The sequence below is a fragment of the Telmatherina bonti genome, assembly GCF_933228915.1.
Source record: "Telmatherina bonti genome assembly, chromosome: 1".
NCBI lineage: Eukaryota > Metazoa > Chordata > Actinopteri > Atheriniformes > Telmatherinidae > Telmatherina > Telmatherina bonti.
In genome coordinates this window covers 40812252-40835356 of record NC_136619.1, presented here as the reverse complement: position 1 = coordinate 40835356, position 23105 = coordinate 40812252, and the positions used below count along the sequence as shown (strand labels likewise).

The 23105-nt window shown below is 40.1% G+C and overlaps 1 protein-coding gene across 1 annotated transcript; it reads right to left on the bottom strand.

The window, feature by feature from the left end:
- Nucleotides 1-4027: 4027 nt before the first annotated feature.
- On the bottom strand, nucleotides 4028-21190 carry LOC306757263 (D(4) dopamine receptor-like; the record flags this gene model as incomplete). Its single annotated transcript, XM_079242265.1, has 4 exons — nucleotides 20999-21190; nucleotides 19347-19459; nucleotides 12075-12670; nucleotides 4028-4230 (listed from the first exon to the last, which is right to left on the bottom strand). The coding sequence occupies exons 2-4, from the start codon at nucleotides 19430-19432 to the stop codon at nucleotides 4028-4030; spliced, it is 885 nt and encodes a 294-aa protein (XP_079098391.1). The 5' UTR covers nucleotides 19433-19459; nucleotides 20999-21190.
- Between the last annotated feature and the right edge of the window lie 1915 nt (nucleotides 21191-23105).

Below are 23105 nucleotides of genomic sequence, written 5' to 3'. Positions count from 1 at the left end.
TTTGCAAGGAAAAAGGAAGCAAAAGCAAAGAAAAGAAAAACAAGACAAGAAATGAAACTAAAACCAAAGCAACAACTTACTTTTACTGAACTGGTAAGAATCCAGGGCTGCATGGTGGCGTAATGGTCAGCACTGCAGCCTCCCAGTAAGGTCACTGGTTTGAGCCTCAGCTGGGGGGAGGTTTGAACAGTGGCCTTTCTCTGTGGAGTTTGCATCTATGGGTTGTTCTCTCTGGCTTCATAGCTTAATTAATAACTTCACACGTGTAAGTGGCTTTGGATTAAAGCGTCGGTCAAATGACTACTTGTACTTGTACTTGTATCTCTCTTTAACATGCACAGCATCAGTAATCTGAACTTACATGTCAATATGTGAACTTTGTGTTACACTATCTGACTTAACATTGCTCATTTGTGGCGACATGAGCCCAGAAAGGGATCTGATGGACAATTAAAGACGTGAAACAGATGGAAGACGACCGAATCTCGCTTGTCCCAGTTGCAGACTTTGTCCTGCTTTTATTCACTTGTTTATTTATTTGTTTTAAACTAATAAAACAGGCCATCCTTGTTAGTTTTTGTCATCCAGACTCTTTGGTTATTCATTTCTGCATCAACAAAGGTCACAAGGTTGTTTAGAAAGATGACACTGTTTATTAATAAGGTTTCCACATAAAACGTGGACATGGCATACAGTAGGCACAGTCAGCAACCAGACAGACAAACAATGTGAACAATTCAACTCAGTTTGCAGATTATCAAACAGTTTTTCCACAGAATATGTAATTAAAACACTCTGGAAAAACTTTGCTTGAATGATTCAGTTTGAGCCGTTTTAAGGTTTGATCGAACATCATACATGTTTTGAAAGTTATGCAATAAACAGAACATAGTTACATGGAGATTGTTGCTTGTAAAATGTATCTGAAAACAACATTAAAGTATTTTAAATAGCAGAAATCTGGATAAAAAACTTTCATTCAGACTTAATTTGACGTAGCTTTGATGCCTGAATTCTCTTAAATCTTAAAAAATTAATTAGTTTAACAACGAAAAGCTCGATAAAAACGTATGATCTGAACAGAGAAACTAAAATAAATTCTTAATCTTAGCTTTTCCAGATCATTAAGCTTCAATAAGACTCTTTTCTGGAAAACTTGTCATCATACAAATAAAATGGATTTGTGTGGTTCATTTACACTAAATATCTTAACTTTCTTTTCAACATTTTCACATCTCTGCAAATCAAACTACTCCATTTTAAAGAAAAATTATGTTGTAAATAAACTAACACATCATCTGCATAAAAGAAAATTTGGGAATTTACTGCTTTACAGTTTTGTAGTTTCATTCACTTTTAATTGGCCGTTAAAAAGCTAATCTTTCAACGCTGCAAAGCAACTGATTGCTACAAAACAATACCACAAAAAATATTTAGTTATGAGATTTAAAAAAAGAAAAAAAAGGCAAATCCCATGTATGAATTCAGGACAGATTTGGTGGAGATGATAAAAAAGCAGTGCTTCTTTTTTAAAAAGTAGGATGTGCAGCTTTTCCAGTTTTGGGGGGAATTTTTTGGCCTAAAAAGCTTCAGTTTGAGTGGATTTAAGAAACAACTGCATGAAGATTTGTTAGTTCCACCTTAAAACTGAAGTATCGTCCAGTGAAACAGAACTTAGGAAGCTTTTCTCCACCCCTAACCTCCTACACAGCCCACTCTGATTGGTCTGCTCTCGTGGCCCCATCAGTCCCTCCGACCAATCAACATTAGCTTTGTTGGTACCCCACTGATGCGCGACAGTCATGTGTCTTCAATCGGGTCATTATTCTGATCAGAACGGTACCGTTAACATAAACCTGAAAAAATTATTCTTATCATAACGTGTGTTTTACATGTTTAAAGAGAATTAATCATGGTGATGTGCACAATTATGTCGCAGTCCAACATTCCAGAAACAGCAAAGGAAATGGAAAACGAGTGCTCAACTTGCCTTACCGATTTCTTATTTCATAACTGTATGAAGGTCTTTAAAATCTCAGGCAACGCATTTGTATCACATATTGATCAGTTCTGTTTGGTCCCACATGACATAACTTTTCTAGTTATTCTTTAAAATGATGAAAAGAGTCAAGCAAACGCTGCAATACATCGTAACGTAAAATGCGGGGTTATGTTATGCTAACATACGACAGATGCAACAAGCATCGGGATATTTGATCCAAACAAGCAAGATCAGAATAAAACCTTCTGATTTATACATTTACATGAAGCACTTTTAATCTCATTATCTTTTAATCCAAATATATGTGTCCATGTAATTATGGCTGATAAGTAAATTTGCCCGATATTATCGGCCAAAATGTAATATCGGAATTATCTGTATCGGTTTTTACTTTTGTAATGACAACTTCTACATGTAATATATTAAATTCTTCATTTAGGTCTCCTCAAACTCAAAATGACAAAACATAAAAGATGTCATGTAAAGTTTTCTAGATATTTGTTTGGCACAACTCGCTGCAAAGATATCGGTTTCGTTGAAAAAAATCAGTATATCGTATATTGGTAGAAATGCCAGTCTCAATAATAAGTCACTAGCATTTTATATAATGAAATAATGTTAAAACAACAACAAAATACTGATTATTAAAGTACAAACAGGGTTTAAAGAAATATTTAAAAACATTAAAAATTGGAGTTCCTTGCAAAAAAAGGCAAAATTTATTTGAAATTTTGTGAAACTGCATAATTAACCCAACAGAATGGTGGCTGGTGCTTGTTCAGGCCAATGCAGCTGACCAATCAGAGAAGGCTTAAAGATGGGGTGTCCTTCTTAGCTCGTCTTTTATAGGAAGTGTACAAATATGTAGAGGCAAAACAAACTCACAAAACAGTTTCACTGTGACTTTAAAAGCTTTGTCAGGTCACAGAACTTTAACTACAGATATAACTATGACTAAACTACACCATGTGGGATTTTGTACTTAGATACTTTGAAGGGCGGCAGAAAGATTCTCATCCAGTGAAAAATGTTTGACTGAAAAGGAAAACAGTGATCTCCACTGATTGAGTTGGATCCTCCAACTCAATCAGTTGGTTTCCTTATATAGGCTATTATGAATTGGCTTTCATTATGTTTTTTTCCTGTATGTAAAGTGTCTTGAGATGGTATTGCCGTGATTTGACGCTACGTAAATAAAGCTGAATTGAATTGAATTGATCTTCATAATGTTGTCGCATTACGTGCTTTCAGTCAGAAGCTCTTATGATTTATTATTTCCTTTTCTTTTGATTCACTCAGTTTGTGGAGATTTCAATCATGGCTTCTCCTAGGGTACTTCTTCAACCAGATGAGTGTCTGTGTTATTTTGGCTATTACAGATTTATACAAGCTGGGATCAATTCTTTACTGATTCGAATCAAATGTCAGAAACTGGCTGCATTAAAAAAACTGTTTGTGACAAAACGATGACATTAACATCCTCCTCGTCATCTCACACAAAGCCTGAAACAAAAATCAGACTGGAACCATAAATCCAGGTAAATCCATGCATTTTAATATCGGACCCAAAATAATGGCAGAATTTGGAGGATTTTTTCTTCATTTATTGTCATTTAGCCGCTTGTCTTTCTGTTCAGATGAAGTTTGTTTGGTCTGTCTGTATCCTTGGGGACATTTTTGCCCTGAGATTCTCCTTTCAGGCAGCGTTGCTGGAATGGGCAGACTGTAAACCCCAACCGAAGGCGGACGGACTGGGTCCTCTAGCAGAAGCAGGGATCTTAAATGTCTTTTCCTTTTTCATTTCACACACTCTTGTCTTGCAGACAGTAATTCACATAATCAAAAAAAGAGCACAAACAAATAAGAAATCAAAGTATAAAAATTGTCTGGCTGTCAACTTTTTCCTCTCACAGAGAGTCAATCTTTCAGATGTTCCAGTCAAGAGCAATAAGCTGCAAACCCAACCAAAACCTCCGTTCCCTCCTTCAGTTGGCCGTCTTGGAGTCTGTGGAGGCAAATCTTGTGTCAGCAGCAGCTTCGGAAACACTTCTTAAAGAATTTCTTGAACTCCGTGTTGAAGATGGTGTAGATGATGGGGTTGAGGGCGCTGTTGACGTAGCCCAGCCAGGTGGCGGTGCTCATCAGAGCAGGAGGGATGTTGCAGGTCAAACACAAGGCCCGCATGGTGTGGACCACAAAGAACGGAGTCCAGCAGAAGAGGAAGCAACCTGAAGTAAGATAAGAAGAAGCCAGAAGTCACTTCCTAATGTCATGATCAAGCGTTTCTTTTTCTGTTGCACAAAGACGATGATTAGCTTAAAAACTCAACATAATGCCAAGCAAAGCATTTAAAGCTTGATGGCTTAAAGAAAAATATCTAACTATAAATTGGAAGGATTTTGGTTTATGCTAAATGCAAAACAACAAAACATGAGAAGTCTATGATGCTAATCCAGTTTCTGTAAACAATCCAGTCACGTGATTTTAGATGAAGAAAAAAGGAACAAGTTTCAGTGTTTTAAATGCAAAATTACAAAGCATTCACGGATTTATCTCATTTACTGCAAAATATCATTAAAGATTCAGATAACTGAGAGAAATCCCTGTAAACCGGCTGCTGGTAAAAGGCTTCATTAAGGTGCCTGAATACCAAGCATGCACATCTTTTACCAGCAGCCGGTTAAATCGTTGGATTGGTTGGACATTTGAGGTCCGCATTTTCCCTGTTGCAGATAAAACAGATTGTTTTGATTAAACAGCTGATTAAAGTGGAAAAAAATACAAACATTTTCACAACATGTGGCATTAAAATACACGAACCACGGCGCGTGCACAACCCGCCCTGCCGCGGATGAAGTTGATCGTTCAATGTGAAATAACCAGCTTTGTTGCACAAAAATCAGACATCACCACCCGCATTGATCCTTCCCGGCTTCAGACGAAGCTTCTTGTGGAGGATGTAATGAGTTTTAGACTGATGAAAGCAAGTGGTGCATTGAAAATACATGTTTTTCCAGACACAATGAATGATCGTGAATAATAACCGTGATTACAATATTGCTCAAAATAATCACGATTATTATTTTGGTCATAATCATGCAGCCCTAGCTAGAATGAATTATTCATGGTAAGAATCTCACTAATGAAGGCAGAAAACCGAGCATGGTTTCATCACGGGGTCATGCAGGGGGTCTGCAGCTTTTTACTATTTACACCGAAGGGGGTCCACGAGGAAAACAGGCTGGGAGCCGCTGCTGGTAATGATAAATACAGCTCAAGATGAGCCGAAACATCTTAGTAAGACAAAGTTGAATATATGTTCTTAAAATAAGCCTAATTAGAGCCTAAGTAGATTTTTTTCTTTTATATAAAAAGAAAGAAAAAGTGTTCAGAAACAAGTAATTTTTACCTCTTTAAAAAACATTTTTGGCGTTTTTCACGCATGCAATGAAGGAAATGTGTCTGACTTTGCTAAGTTGCCTGTTCTGTATGGAGACAATCCCTCGAATTAGCTGCTTTTTATGCTTGAACAGTTCAGTGTTAGGTCAGTGTTAAGTGGCTTAAACAAAAACAACACATTTCTCTGTAAACTGAAGGACTGGATGAAAATGAGGTGAAAAAGCAGCCAAATACCCAACAAAAGATTACAGCAAAGTCTGGCTGCTTGGACACTCAATAGAAAGAACTGAGAGGTTGCGCAACACTTTGCACAGAACTGTGCAAGAAAATAAGACCTTTCAGATTTGGACAAACAAACAAAACACAACATTGACTCATCAGGAGCCTCTCGGGTTGCTGATAACACAGGTCTCAGTGATTTACTGGCTTTGTGTTGTGGGCTTCAAGGAGGGGGATTTATGTCTATTTCCAGACGGCTGGAGGAATTTGCATAACGTACTACCACTCCAGCGTAAGTAGGACACCTTGCGGTATTTCATGAGATGCATTCAGGCCACTTTTCATAATACCAAGTTAAATATAGGGATTAACACTCTGTTGTGTTAATGAAGTTAGATGCAGAGGATGCAAAGCAAATAATCACAGACACAAAGACTACTTTTATTTCCTGAAACTACTTTCTGTTCGTCTGAAAATGTTCAGGCGCAAAACATGAACTGAAAATATCAATTAATGAGTGAATTAAAAATAAAAGGCGGCTTTGAGATTTCTTTTCTGGAGGAGTGGTTCCCAACCTGGGGTTCCTGGAGCACCGAGGGGGGTCGCCCAAAATGCACAGGAGGTCCCCGAGGCTTTGACGGTTCAGAGTCAGTGTCATTTAAATGTAAGCTGTGTTCACACAGAGACAATTTTAGCTGTATTTGTATCATTTTTATGTTTCATTCACACATGTTGGAAGCCTGAAAACTTCACTTAATTTTATTAATGAAACATCAGAGAATCGTCACACTGCAGATTATTTGTTCTTATTACAAATAAAAACAAACAAAATAAAAGGTAAGAAGGAAGCCAAAACGCATTATTTATGGTGAGAAGCAGCAATAAAAGGATCAAAATACTCATGGTTTTAACATGGGGCGAGCGGGGGTCCACAGCCTTTTCAGTAGTTGCATGAAGGGGTCTCAAACTGGGGGTCATGAGATGATTGTAAGAAATATATAGCCTAAATTTATTAAATAAATCTGGGATTTTTACCAGGTTGGTAAACATTAAACCAATAATGCAGACTAATCTGTGAAATTAACTCTTTCTCTTTATACATTAACCCATAAGCAACAAAGCTAGCACACACGCCACGTTAAAAATCTGAATTTGACACCATCTCTGCAGGAGAAGCTGATTTCAGGCTCATAGGTTTTCCAATTTCAGGTTTTCCAAGTGTCCCTGCTGCACCACACCTGATTCAAATCAATGTGTATGTAGCAACATGTGCAGAGCTCGTCCGAGTCTGAGTCAGGTGTGTTCCAGCAGGAACACTGGAAAAACCAGCAGGAGACCGGTCCTCAAGGACCAGGGTAGGGGATCACCGATCTAGAGAGAATGGGTGTGTTCCATCTTCTCCTGGCACGTTTCCATAACAACACACACAAAGTAGTCTGAACTGAAATAATAAAAAAAGGAAACCATAAAAAGAAAACCCAAAGTATTTTAAAACTTCTTTCTGGAAAAAAAAAGTGGTGTTTAAATAATATCTCCCACTTCCTCCTATAGTAATATTTGTCATAAATAAACAATCAGAACGACACTCCTTTAATAATGCAGAATTTCGAGAATAACATTTAAACAGTCAGTCAGTCATTTTCTGAACCGCTTATTCCAATTCAGGGTCGCGGGGAAGCTGGAGCCTATCCCAGCTGGCTTTGGGCGACAGGCAGGGTACACCCTGGACAGCTCGCCAGTCCATCGCAGAACATTTAAACAGATAAGTCATAAAAAATTAAACCCCTCACAGTTGTCATGAAGGTAAACCTGACCTGTTAAATGTAAAACTCCTTTTTGTACCAGGCTGTAAACACGTTTATTTCTACTGAGAACATGTTTATTTCTGCTGCAAACATGTTTATTTCTGCTGTAAACATGTTTATTTCTACTGAGAACATGTTTATTTCTGCTGCAAACATGTTTATTTCTGCTGTAAACATGTTTATTTCTTCTGTAAACATGTTTATTTCTGCTGCAAACATGTTTATTTCTGCTGTAAACATGTTTATTTTAGTTGTAAACATGTTTATTCCTGCTGTAAACATGTTTATTTCTGCTTTAAACATGTTTATTTTAGTTGTAAACATGTTTATTCCTGCTGTGAACATGTTTATTTCTGCTGCAAACATGTTTATTTCTGCTGTAAACATGTTTATTCTGCTATAAACACGTTTATTTTAGTTGTAAACATGTTTATTTGTGCTGTAAACATGTTTATTTGTGCTGTAAATATGTTTATTTCTGCTGTAAACATGTTTATTTCTGCTGTAAACATGTTTATTTCTGCTGTAAATATGTTTATTTCTGCTGTAACCATGTTTATTCTGCTGTAAATATGTTTATTTCTGCTGTAAATATGTTTATTTCTGCTGTAAACATGTTTATTTCTGCTGTAAATATGTTTATTTCTGCTGTAAACATGTTTATTTCTGCTGTAATTATGTTTATTTCTGCTATGAAGTTTGTCGTTTTAACATGAGAGTCTATGGGGATTTGCTCTTTTGGAGCCCCTGGTGGCTGATGGGGGAACTGCAGTTTTTGGCTTTACATTTAACTGCTATTTTCTTTAAGAATGTCCATCCATCATTCAGTTTCTCATCCCCACACCATGACACTGCCACCACCATGCTTCATTGATAATCAAGCTGATGACGTGTTGGGTTTGTGTCATAGCCCTTTCCTTATCTAATTACACAAATAAACCCCATTAAATAAGTCATAAAAATATTATTAATATTTTTTTGTACACAAAACTTTACATAGCTACTGATTGATTATTAATCCATCTATGTTATAAATCTTTATGTGAAAGCACAACACCGATCGTACACTCCATCATCCACCCTCCCTCATCCTATAAACTGATTTGCTTCATCCTGTTTACCAGTCTGGACCTTCAACCTGCTGGTTATAAACAGCTGTAAACTCTGGACATCACTGAAGACCAGGAACAAAATGTGAACAGTCATTTGTGTGTGGATGTGCAGTATGTTCTCATTAAATTAGCTTGTAAACCATGTGCTTCATTGTTCTGCTGTGCTAACTTAATCCAAGCCAAAGCAGCGACACAAAAGATCAACTATTTATAGCCGGCTTAATGGAATTAAATAATAGTTTCAGGTACTTGTGTATTGTGACTGATTTAACATACATACACACTCTTCAGGGCACAGATTACATCTAATGCAGTTCTTCTTATTTCTCCTTTCCACACTAGATCTGACTGTTTAACCACACAAAATCTCACCAGGCAACAAAAGCAAAAGAACATTCTTCACAAGAAGGCTCTCCGGTTCCAGCTACACACAGCTTCACCTACAATAACCTCAGCCAATCATGTGCATCATGCTGCTGGAAGTAATGCTCAGGTAGGCTGTGCTGGTTAAACCATGTCATACTGGTACTAAGGGGACCAAACTGGGACAAGAAAACCTCCCCCCACCATTCCACCAGCAGCAGGCTGAAGCGTTGATCCTGACGGCAGGATGGATCCATGTTGTCATGATGTTTCCAGCAGATTCTGATCCTACCATGTGAATGTGGAGCTGAACTGGAGACTCATCAGACCAGCAACGTTTCTATATTTCCAACCACTTTAGTCAAATAATGTTTTTATTTTCCTAGAATGAGACATTTATATTTACTTTTAGTGGGTCCACATTCATGGAAGCTGCCAATTTCCAGCCACCTTTTCTACTACGGTGTCTCTGAATGGACAAATGACCGTATGTGAAGTCAGAACCCTCTGAGCTTTCAAACTGCAGTGCTGACAGGTGCTGTCGTATCATTTGGCATAAGAATAGTCTTAAAAGGCACATGGAAGAAGTCAGTATGCGTTTTTACCTATAGTGGATGCATTCACAAGTGAAAACACCTTCATACAGGAATTTTGGCCTCTGATGGCCACCGTACATTCACAGCGGCGCATGTTAATTAAAGTCGATGCTATGCCTGTCTTTACCACTAGATGTCAGCGATTCTTACAAGCTGAACAAATAAGAAAAATATTAAGTTGAAATAAAAAACACGGGCGGTTTAAAAATAAAAGAAGTCGTTGATAAAGTATACAAATAAATCCAGATAATGAAATCAGGAACAGAACGGGGGATTTGTGGCCATGCCTGTATGTTTAATATATTTATGTTTTATATTGCAGCAAAACTAATGGAACTAATGAAGAAGAATTTGCATATAAGACTACAGTTATGTTACTCAGAGCCCTGCAGGAATTAAATATTGATAATGAGGGTTATTTATAACTCGATGACGGACTGGTGACCGGTCCGGAGCGAGAAACATGTTTCTCAGTGTGCACTTTTTCTCGCTCAGACACTGAACAGAACGAAGCGGCTAAAAGACTGCGATGGTGATTATTTCTGCTACTGTGTTGTCACCTTCTGCTGGCTGCAGCCGAGGCATTGGACTGCATGTTCAGCCATTCATTAGTCTGAACGGTTTTATGGTCTTATAGCTCTGCGTCACTAAACCAAAGTTGGCTGGAAATCTGCTTAGCACTGTAGTTTGTACTTAAATGTGACAGTAGCGAAGGTAAAGCTGAGGATTTCTATAGATTCTGCTGCATGCTGCGTGACAAATGCAGAATAAAACAGATTCATCTGAATACTCGCCAGTCCAAATCATGCAAGAGGACCTGGGCTCTTTCTGCTGCCTGCATACAGGAGGGAGGGTGTGACTGTAAGATCATGTGTTGCACAATAATTGGATTGAAGGCTTTAAGCTAAAATGGCGCTGCATGATGAGTGACGGTCAGTGACGCTTTTATCTCCGCACTCAAGCTGACCTGCAGAAAGGTAGGCTGCCTCACCGCTGAACCGGGGGTTCACCAAGTTTGGACCATTTTATCTTCTAGATGTTCCAAAGTCAGACTAAAAAGAATGTAGATTCACACGTCGATGGAAATGTTGGAAGCAAACACAAACAACCGCTGAGAGACACAGTAAGGATTATTAGTAATGTTCTGTAGGAGGTAACGATAAAGAGATAGATCCAGCGAGCAGCAGCTCTCTGGACCAGAAGGTCTGGCTGATGTCAGAGGAGACTGGACAGACTGGTTGGAGGTGATAGAAAGGCAACAGGAAGACCAGTAAGCACTGGTTCCAACCAACAAATGCAGCAACAACCCGTCCAGCCTGGAAGCAGATGGCCTCCAGCAGCAGAAGACCACAGCGGGTTCCTCCTGTCAGTAAGAACAGGAAGCTGAGGCTACAATTCACACAGACTCACCAGAACTGGACAATAGAAGATGGAGAAACGTTGCTGGTCTGATGAGTCTCCAGTTCAGCTCCACATTCACATGGTAGGATCAGAATCTGCTGGAAACATCATGACAACATGGATCCATCCTGCCGTCAGGATCAACGCTTCAGGCTGCTGCTGGTGGAATGGTGGGGGGAGGTTTTCTTGGCCCACTTTAGAACCAGCATGGCACAGTTTAACCAGCACAGCCTGAGTGTTGGTAATCCCCTTCTGAGCACAGTGTAGCATCTTCTGATGGAAACTTCCAGCAGGATGATGCACCATGTCACAAAGCTCACATCATCTCCACCATGACGATGAGTTCACTGTCCTCCAACGGCCTCCACCGTCAGGACATCTACACCCAACAGACCGTCAACATAACCTACGGCGTTAGCGACACCCCCACCGCCAAGCAAGGAGTAATTCATTATGGTATATCAGATGGGTCATCTTGCAGACATCCTCTAAACCAGACCTCCTGGTCTAAATGGTCAGAATCTTCATAAATAAGGAACAAAAGGTGGTTTTGATGTTTAGATCTTGTGATGCTTCATGTCGATGTGGAGCAACATCTCTGAGGAACGTTTCCACCTTGTTGCAAGAATTAAAGCAGCTCTGAAGGAAAGTTTACAAAGTCGACTTTTAACCCGATAGAAACGACACAGAACCACTGTCTTTGATAAAAGCTCAACTTTTCCTCATAGTCAAATCAAATTGATAATATAATCCACATTAATCCAAATCATAAATGTCTTTATAGAAAAAGAAAGAAGCCTGTAGCACTTCATGGAAGGACCTGCGTCCAACTGGACAGTCCACCACCACCTTCCTACCATGTCCTCTACTGTTTGATTTCCTGCTTGTGTTGTTCTCACTCAGATGTAAGTCGCTTTGGATAAAAGCATCTGCTATAGGACTGTAGAATAGAATAGAATAGAATAGAATAGAATAGAATAGAATAGAATAGAATAGAAGCTATATAAAAGAAAAAAGTTGCCTCGGAAGGGAAACCCCTGAATCCTCGTTTCGATTCGGTCTTTCAGCTTGAACATGCACCAGGCGATAGTAGAGAGGAAAAACTACATCTGAACAGGAAGAAAAGTCTCCTGCGATAATCCCAGTTTGAGAAGCACAGGTTTTGTAGCCGACTCACCCACAACAACTGGCAGGACCCTCATAGCTTTCCTCTCCCTGCTGTTGATCTTCGCCCTCTTCTTGATGTGCTGCTGCTGGCTGAACGTCACCGTCGGCACGGAGTTCTCTCTGTACTGCCGGGGATAAGGAATCTCCTGCTGGATGTAGTCGCCGGTATCGTCCATCCGGGACTGGGCCAGATCCCTCTCGATGATCCTGGGCAGGGGCATGGGCAGCGGTCCGGGGATGGTGCCCGTCAGCGGGGGAAGTGCGGTGGCAACGGCGGCGTGCTGCAGCTTCCTGCACGCCTCGATGCTGCTCCGCAGTTTGACCTTACGGGCCTCCTCCCAACGCCGCAGCCCACGGAAAACCCCGAAGTAGAGCAGGACCATGATGGGGCAGGGAATGAAGAAGGAGCAGACGGAGGAATAAACCACGTAGTTGTTGTCCTCCAGTTTGCACTCACTGGGGTCGCGCTCGGGCACGTTGTTGATGCCGAAGATGACGGGACAGGCCACTGCTAACGCTAGCAGCCAGGTAGCGGACAGCAGGACGAGCTGACGGTAATCCACGTGTTTACGGTTATAGTTCAGAGGAATGGACACTGCGATGAACCTGCAAAACAAAACAAGTTTACACCACAAAGTACAAATACAGGGATACATGCTAAAACACCAGGTCATGTGATGGCTGGTCAGCTTCACCATGACACCTTCGTCTTTTCGTTTTCATTTTAAGTCTTCCTCTGCGGTGCTTTCACACTTTGCTTGGCCTCTTCTGCAGCTCACACAACACGAGCGGCAGCTTCTGTTTTCCCTTCACTCAGTGTGGAAGCTGCCCTGACCTGCTGGTACGCTTCAGACAATCTCCTCTGGAAAGCAACGACTTAGAGGGATCATTACGGTTAATTCATCGTGTGATTTGTTGTGAAACGAAACAACTGAGACTCCCCCGACTTCAAGGAGGGATTTGTCAGTGAAATGGAGGTGAAAGTGACTGAAACGGTTGATGTGGTTTGAAGCAATGGTTTTTACCATCGCTGAAACTTCGGCGATGTGATCCAGCGGCGCCCGTTTTTAGCCAACGACGCGTTTAAAGGCAACATTTGTGCCGTCTGGAAGAACCTCCGCCGCATGGATGATGCAGACCAACGCAGTCCTGCAGACTATAAATGAGAACATGTTTATAAGCTAGTATACATTACTCTATGTGAAAATATAGAGCCGTAATTTCTTTACACACAAACTGTAGGAAAAGATGCCGGTGTAAATTCCTGCTTCTGAGTCTGGATTTAAGGATTTTTCCATGAATTAAAACGATCTGTTTGCATATCTTTAGCTGACATGTTCGTTAAGGTACAACAGCAAAACTTCTGCTGGATCTATTGGTCAAATCGACAGCAACATGGGCGGGCTCTTTCAGGGGCGCATTCTGATTGGCTGGTGAGTTTTGGAGTGACACAGCTGTAGCCCAATGAGATGTACAAACACTTTCTTAGGAATTTTAAGGAGTTGAAAATTAAAACTACCGCCCCTGAAAGAGGCCGCCCATGAAAGGTTTGTGTCAGAAATGAAACCAAAGAATCACGAATCAAAACCAAAGACTGTGAAGTGCAACCAAAATAGCGAGAAGAGAGAAAGAGGAAGAGGAAATTACAAACAAAACTACTCAATTTAATAAAATAAAAGCCTAATAGTTTTCATGATCATTGATCATTTTTGATTTTGAGATAGTTTATTTTACTTTTGAAGTTTTGGTTTTAATTGTTGGATTTTGCTTGAGTTTTTAAAAGTTTTGCTTGGAGATTCTGAAACAAATCTAATTCCATACAGATTCTATTATTATTTAATTCCCCACTGGTCAAACAATTTTCAGTCGTTAGGTTTGGACCTTTGTTATTCTCATCGAGGTCCAAAGGATAATCCCGGGGAATATTTGTACAATCCTCTGGTATTCCAAACTTCTGCAAAGTCAGTATACCAACTGCCCTGTGGTGCTTTCACCCTCACAGTTCAGTGTTTTCATCTTTCTGCAGACAGAAGTGGACATTTTCAATCAAAATATAAAACATGGGGAAGCAATGAGGCACGTTTTGGATGCAAGTTTTTGAAAAGTACCAACAAACAAAACCCGAACATGTAAAACAAACACACACCGGGCTGAAATGAGCACACCGAAGTCGCAGGGTTGGCTGCAGTAGCTGCTCATTTACAGGATTAATCTACAAACTTATGGATGGATTTACACAAACATTTTTTTTCCCAAAAGGTGGAAAAGCGATTAACTTTCTGTGTTGGTTTAAACGCTTTTATCATGAAAGTTTCACAGTTTCTGGGTTCATAGTTAAGCTTATTAACCATGTTTAAATACTGCCTTTTATAGCTGATATTTACTGACTGAATTAATTTTTAAGTCATTTTGTTTCTGCTGCTTTCATAACAGGCAGCAGACAACAGATCTATAATCTATTATTTCTAGTGTATTTTTTTTTATTATTCTATTTATGTGCAAAAAGGGAAAACAGTGTTTTCAGTGCAATAATAATTGTAATGAAAATAAAGTTAAATTAAAAGTTACAGTTTCTGATTGCAAAATAAAAAAATTGCCTGTTGCACTTGTGAAAAAAGAAATGTGTTTGTATATGAGTGTGCCATGTATGTTATAATAATAATAACAAAACACCTAATGACAAAATAAATTACAATAGAATAAATAAATGTATCAATAAAAATACTACTACTGCTACTATTTCTTCTACCAATTATGCTAATAATAATAATAATAATAATAATAGACATTATTATTAATAATATTAATATATTATTATTATTATTATTATTATTATTATTATTATTATTAATAATAATAATAATAATAATAATAATAATAATAATAATAATAATAATAATAAAAAAGAATCTTTATCACATCCAACATAAAAAAATGAAATAATGTGTTGCAGTGTCTCTGCCCTGCAGGCTACAGTCCAGTGGAATGTTCTCATAATGTGCGTGTATTTTCAGCAGAAATCACTGTTTGCAGCTGAAAATGTGCACATGATTCGCTTTGCATACATGAAGGAGTTACGTATCAAAACACAACGAAGAATCAACAGATTCTTGGCAGCTGCTCGAATTTGAATGCAACTTAAAGTAACAATAAAACATAAAATATTACAAAAACAAAGTAAAGCCTTACAGGTAGGATGATGCAGCTGATTAGCTGGGAGCTCCTCTAGAAATACAGAAGCTCTCTCTGCATGTTAACGCAATGCCAAGGAGGAAAGACATCAGAAAACTGGGACGCTTTTCAAGCTCTTTTCCCAAACTATCTGGAGTCCATCGATCAACAGAGAGAAAGATTGTTCACAATCTCAATCCTCCCAGAAGTGGACGTCCCAGTTAGCTCAGGCCAACGCCAGACGGACCGTGCAAAGCTCCGAGAACCTGCAGCGAAACCCACCTTAGCATGTTGACGTCAGAGAAAGACTGAAGCCGTACGGCTGCTTTGCTCCCCCATCTCCCCTCCTCCACTCACACTTTGTTCTAATAGTTCTGCAGGCTTCCTTTTAAAGCTTTACTTTGGGCATCTGCTGCCTTTTCTCTCATCTTCAGTCCAGTCGTCGTATCCGAGCATTCGTCCGCTTACGCTGAGCAGTCGGTCAGCGAAGCAGAAAGAGGCTCCTAACTGCAGGTAGGAAGCCATGTTGACACATAACAGACAACTTAGCAAGAACAAAACTCTGGTTTAAGTGGATCTTTCAGCCTGACATAATTCTTTGTTCCCATTTCTTTAGTCGAACCGCTGAAAAACACCAAATGTAAGTAAAATGAAGAAAACAGGATTTAAGCAGCAACGAGGTGCTTCCCAAACAGCTGCTGGCACAGCCCAGCATCATGTACAGTCTGTTATCACAACATATGATGAAACTGTTACGGCACAAGCTGCATTCCTTCATGCACCCTGCATCGCTTTACCTGTCGCCTGACAGACACACCCAGGAGGTTACGTAACCCCACCTGCCGGCTGCACGGCCACACCTGAACAAAGAGGACCAGCGGGACGCTTTCCTTCCTCTTATCTACTTCATGGTGATGGCAGCTATGTTTTATTCTACATCTGTAGACATTTTGGTATATTTTCTGCTGAATTTTCCCCAGGTGGGACGGGGGATGGGGGGGTCAGGAGACTGGTTGCATCAGTCCTGTCAGCTGCATTAGTTTCATTTTCATGTTAACTTTAAACTTGATCTGAAAGAAATTCCACTTAGTTTTTATGCATCCTGTTATTCCCCTTCATGTGCAGATAAAACCATCCACCGACCCATTATCCTCCCAGTTTGTAACAATAAACTGGTTCCAAAACTTTCCAGGATCCTGGAAATGAAAGGGCTCCCTGTCAGTTTCTGTGTCAGGACTAAAAAACTGGATCCAGAAGGACATTAACCTGAGTTTAGCATGAAGCTACGAAGCAGCACCAGATTAGTTTGGATGTAATCTAGGTCAGGATTACCTCGTCTCTGACATGACGATAAAGTTTTTATTCTTTTCTTTTCTAAAGACAAGGGACACAGATCAGACGGAGACAGACCCCGGCCCCGCTATGGCAGGATGGCAGCTCAGATCAGTCTGACACCAACAACAGACCGCATCAAGCTACGCATACAGCTGGATACATATGTCTTCATCCCCTTTATTAAAGAAAAGCTGAATTTACATCAGTCACTCAAATAACTGGAGACTTAAAAAAGGAACAATAACTAAAAATTTGCAAAAATATAATTTAGTATGATAAGACAATTTTTTCATTTAACTGAGTTGAAGAAAGAAAAAGAAAAAAGAACAAACAAATTGGTCCTGGACAAATCAGAGCAGTTTTCTGTTGAACAGTGGGACAAAATACCTGTCAACAGGTGCAGAAGTCTGACTGAGAGGAACAGAAAACACCTGACTGGAGCGGAAACATTAAAGGATTGGTCAACTAAATATTACTTTATGACTCATGTAATATGTAATAAATTATCTGATTTGTTTGCTTTTTAAATAAAATATTTCTTTTGAACCAGAATTAGAAAATAATGTAATGATTTTCATAATTTTTTTTATTTATTATTACTTTAGTCAATTTCAGTTTATTTTACAGGCAGCTATTTTTTTCCTTCTTTAATGACAGGTATGAATAAATATGAGCACAACTGTAGCAACCAAGTTACTTCTACTTATCACAGCAGTGTTTGTAAGTGTGTGTTAAGGCTCGACGCAGGAGACGGACGGACAGTTTCGGACAAAATTGTCCGTCTATCTCCTGCGCCACTCGATGCAGAAAACGGTGCAATACCACCAGGCAGTGTTAAGTTGTACAGCTGACACACAACTAGCAAAAAGAACAAACCAGAGAAGAAGAAGATGAAGAGGAAGAAGAAGAGGCAGAAAAAGAACAGCACAGAAGTTTAAAACTGCAAAAAAAAACAACTTTTTGTGGAATTCTTCTTTTGGTGTTTCTGGATGGTTGTAAACAACTTTATAAGCGGTGCGTTACCGCTACCAACCACAGACTGTATATAAATATGGGCGGAGCCTCTGTGGCGTCACCTGTAGGTATCTGAAGAGCTGAATTGAAGCCGGCTAAAAACCACGGTTGTTCTAGATTCCTCCTTCTACCTGTCAGTCAAAAGGACACACCCCCAAATATACTGAGTTTTGAGATGAAATTACTTCTGAATGGAGGAGTTAGGAAAAAATTCACTCCCCCCCCCCCAAAGTTGTCATGAAGGTAAACCTGACCTATTAAATCTAAAATGGTTTTTTTTTGTACCAGGCTGTAAACATGTTTATTTCTGCTGTGAAGGGCAAACTCCGGCGGTTAAAAGTGAAGCCTATGCGGAAGTGCATAAAACTGCAGTTCCCCCTTCATCCACTAGGGGCTGCAAAACAGAGCAAATCCCCATAGACTCCCATGTTAAAAAGACCAACTTCACAGCAGAAATAAACATGTTTACAGCAGAAATAAACATGTTTACAACAGAAATAAACATGTTTACAGCCTGGTACAAAAATCCATTTTAGGTTTAATAGGTCAGGTTTAGGGGCGTGTCCTTTTGATTGACAGGAAACCGATCCCCTGCTTCAAGTCAGAAGAACGTAGAACAACCGCGGTTTTTAGCCGGTTAACAACGTGACTTAGCTTTAGCCCGCTTACCTCCGTTAGCTGGTTAGCTCCTGTTATCTCCTGTTATCTCCGGGTTAGCTCGGTTAGCTCTTAGCTACAGAAAGCTTGGAGTTCGCTCCATGTCAATCATCCACCATGACGCTCACAGCCCCCCTCTCAGCTCCACCTCTTTGCCCATATTTGTATTTTCCGGGAGAGACGACACGCATGCCCCTGCCAAGATGGTGATGGTAGGAACCGCCCACCGAGCTTCAATTCAGCTCCTCAGAAACCTACGGGTGATGTCACGGAGGCGCCGCCCATGTTTTTATATACAGTCTTTGGTCAAAACGCGGAAGTGAACTGTGAACTCAGCACTGCCCCCTACTGGATGAACTGACAAATAACTATGACAACATAAAAAACACCTTGACGGCGACGTATGACAACGTTCGAAATTAACATTCATGTTTATGTTTGTAAGGAAGCAGAAATAAACCTTTGGAGAGAAAAACAACTATTTTTGTTCTTAGTATATGATCCCCTAAAGCGTGGCCCACCCTCTGGCTCCCCCAGGAATAAAAATCTAGTTCCGTCAGTGTTCGGCTGAGAAAGAAGCAAAAGGCCGAAACATCCATAGGAAATCTTTGGGAAGTCCTTGAAGAAGTCTGGAGAACTGTTCCTAATGAAGCTTCAGCTTTGTGATGCAGCCAGCAGAGGTTTGAACTCCCAGCCAGGCGCCCTTTGCTTTATGTCACCCCCCCACCCCCCTTCCTGACCCTCTTCCTTGTTAAATAAAGGTCACTGGAGCCAAAAAAAATCCATTTAAAAGACTGAAATTACCAGAGAGTTTCTGTATAAAGGCTCAGAGTGTTGAATAAAGCTGTTCAGACCAAACATTGATTTTAAAATCCTTCTTTTTTACTTCAAATAATTAAATTATCTTTAAGTTTACACGTCTTCCAACAAATCAGTGTATTTATTCCCTTTTTATGTCATTATTGAAGAAATGATACATTACTTTTCCATTGTTTCTTGATAGAAAAGACCAGAATAAATTATTGAAGTATTTGGTTCATTTAGTTTCTGTTTTTCTTCCTGCAACACAATAATCTGCAAACACACCCGACTGACACACACATACCTGTCAACACTGATGGCACAGAGGTTGAATATGGATGCGGTGCACAGCATCACATCCATGGTCATCAGGCCATCACACATCGTCATGTTCAAGGTCCAAACGCCACCCTGAAACTGCTCACAAACACACACACACACACACACACACACACACACACACACACATAAATGGGCAAACACTCATTAGCTGCCCACATTTCAGGGTCAATACGAGCAATCATGTGCAGCAGCTTGTAAACATGTGAAACGACACACCACGCTCTTCCTCTTCCTCTTCCTGCCTGACTTTTCCTCAGCTTTAACTTCCAAACTGCCTTCTGTAATCCTGGTGTGACACCCGGGGGATTACCTCGCTGTGACTGCTGCCACAGGTAACAAGATCACAATTGCAGCTAATTACGGGGAATTTACGGGGAAGCCTCAGCGGGAATCTAATGGACAGGCCAGCGGGCAGCTAGCTTTTGCTTCACAGCCTTCAAACCTTCGTTTTGCCTGAAAATATTGTTTACAGAAGCGAATCTCTCCTCCAGCGTGGCTCCGATACATCTGCTGGGACTTAATCTTAAAGGGTCAAAAAGTAAAATTGCTTGTTTTGTAACAAAGATCAGATTAATTTTTGCACCAAATCAAATCAGTTCAAGTTTCAGTTCAGATTTCCTGTTTATTTCCGTCCAACCATCAGATCCTTGAAGAAAAACGTGTATTTTCCATAAAAATTCCCACCTGTCTGCATTTCTCTGCAGGTGTAGCATCTTTTTTCTACATCTGGAAGCTTTCCTATGATTTTATTGCACATTTGGAGCACATTTCAAGTTGTTTTGTATCATCAGTGTAATACAACTAAATAAATAATGGAAAATAATGATTTCAATGTGGCTCATTGTGGACATTTAGCCTGTTGTTTCGCATCAGGTGTCATTTTTGGCTTCTTTGGCAATACTTTTCACATCATAGTCATAACTTGCATCTATGTTTACTTGTCTATTTTGTCTAAATTTTGCCAATTTGAATCTGTTTGGATAAAAAATAAAAAACCTTTTTATGGTCATTTTCGCTTTGGATAAAAGCGTCTGTTAAATGACTGTGAAATAGAATTTTCTATCCATGTGTAATTACATATATATTCATAGTCTTGGTGCATCTATTAGTGCTTTTTTTTGCATTTAGTAGACAATTGCAGGTGTTTTTGCAGGTTATGATAATAACTTGTAGTCAGTTTGCCTGTTTTTAGTCTTTTTGCCTCCATTTGGAGTCATTTATAGTCTTTATCAGATCATCTATGCTCTTAAGATCTCTTCCAGTGTCATTACTTATTAAATGAAAAATGTTTTTCAACTATAGTCCTTCTCCATTTCTTTGCAAGGTTTATGAGACCTGGTTGGTGTTTGTCTGTATTGACCATTTACTGTCCTCTTTGTTTTTTCATTTTGTCATGCACCAACTTATTAGACAAATCTGGGTTGTTTTCTCTCTTATTGTCTTGTTTATCCTGATTAACCATCCGATGTTTCTGACAGAAAGAGTCTGTGCACACAGCCTGCTGCACAACAACACTTCTGTTTCATTTAGTGGCTTGATGTTGACCCTTGGCCATGCCATGATGGTGCCATGATGGTGCCATGATGCCATGCCATCGCCCCTCCAGGCTCTTACCTCTGCGTAAACGAAGAGCGGCAGGACCAGCACCGCCAGCAGCAGGTCTGCAAACGCCAGACTCACTATGAAGTAGTTCGTTGTGGTTTTTAAAGCCTTCTCCAGGTACACGCTCAGGCACACGAGCACGTTCCCACCAATGACGACCACAATGAGTAAAATCCCGAAGATGAGCGCTGGGAAGTTGTGGTGTGTGACCTCGGGGAGTGTGTGGTTAAACCCGCTGAGGTTGCCAGACATGGTCCCCGGTGTTGCGCCGCGCGCCGCACGCGGACGTGCTCCTGGTCCGACGGAGGGCGGCTCTCTTCGGGGTAGTTCTCATCTATGAAGCGGATCCAGCAGCCCCGACAGAAGCCGAGGGGTTTCAGGTTGGACCCAGCTCTCCCGTGAGACGCTCATCTGCGCTCCGCGCGCGCCGCTCCCGCACCGCACAGCCACGCAGCTCGCGCGCTGCGCTTTGCACCCGCTCCTGCTCGCCGCTTGTTGGAAGTCCCAAACTCGCGCAGCATGCTGTCTCCGTCGCCTCGCGCAGCCTGCTCCTGCAGGAACAAGTTTGCAGAGTGGACGAATCAGAGCGCGCGAGCAAATCCGTCCGCACAAATCTTCTTACTGGAGCTCTGCTGGACCGAGGTAAAGTTAGTTTGATGTTTGATATTCAACAGATATTCGGACACCCAGTCTCCCGACCCGAAGCCACCTCGTCGTGGGGTTAAGATGCACGATGCAACGGTCTTCTTAACTTCATACCTTCCATCTATATTTGAACACCCAGTCTCCTCGTAATGAATTGCCGACCCTAAGCTGCTTTGTCGTGGGGTTGTGACAGCAAATTTCACCGCAGCGGTCTTCACCACCGGCGGATAGTTAGGGACCGTCAACAAATTAACCATGGCAGAATTTAAACATAACTATCTCCGCAACCACTGGGGCTATGAATGTCAAAACAATTTTAAACAGTTTACGATTCATCTGTGAGTGCTACACTGCCTTTATTTTCTCCATTTTCATCTAGTCCTATTTTATATGAATTTTTAATCAATTCAAACATCAATAGGTTTTTACTCACGTGACTTACACACCTAAAATCACTGCCTAATTACTAGTCCAGTCCTGCCACACATTGCACAGCCTTTTATTTTCCTCATTTTCATCTTGTGGGATTTTATATGAATTTTTTAAGATTTCAAAGTTCAATAGCTTTTTAGTCATGTGACCTACACACTTCAAGCAATGTCTAATGGAGCAGCTATTCCTGCTACATGTTGCACAGCTTTTATTTTTTCCATTTTCATCTTGGGTTATTTTGTATGAATTTTTTTAAGATTTCAAAGTTCAATAGCTTTTTAGTCATGTGACCTATACACTTCAAACACTGCCTAATGGTTCAGCTAGTCCTGCCACATGTTGCACAGCCTTTATTTTCTCCATTTTCATCTCGGGTTATTTTATATGAATTTTTTAAGATTTCAAAGTTCAATAGCTTTTTAGTCATGTGACCTACACACTTCAAACACTGCCTAATGGTTCAGCTAGTCCTGCCACATGTTGCACAGCCTTTATTTTCCTTGTTTTCATCCTGTGGTATTTTATATGAATTTTTTAAGATTTCAAAGTTCAATAGCTTTTTAGTCATGTGACCTACACACTTCAAACACTGCCTAAGGGTTCAGCTAGTCCTGTCACATGTTGCACAGCCTTTATTTTCTCCATTGTCATCTCAGGTTATTTTATATGAATTTTTTAAGATTTCAAAGTTCAATAGCTTTTTAGTCATGTGACCTACACACTTCAAACACTGCCTAATGGTTCAGCTAGTCCTGCCACATGTTGCACAGCCTTTATTTTCTCCATTTTCATCTAGTCCTATTTTATATGAATTTTTTAAGATTTCAAAGTTCAATAGCTTTTTAGTCATGTGACCTACACACTTCAAACACTGTCTAATGGTTCAGCTAGTCCTGCCACATGTTGCACAGCCTATATTTTCCTTGTTTTCATCCTGTGGTATTTTATATGAATTTTTTAAGATTTCAAAGTTCAATAGCTTTTTAGTCATGTGACCTACACACTTCAAACACTGTCTAATGGTTCAGCTAGTCCTGCCACA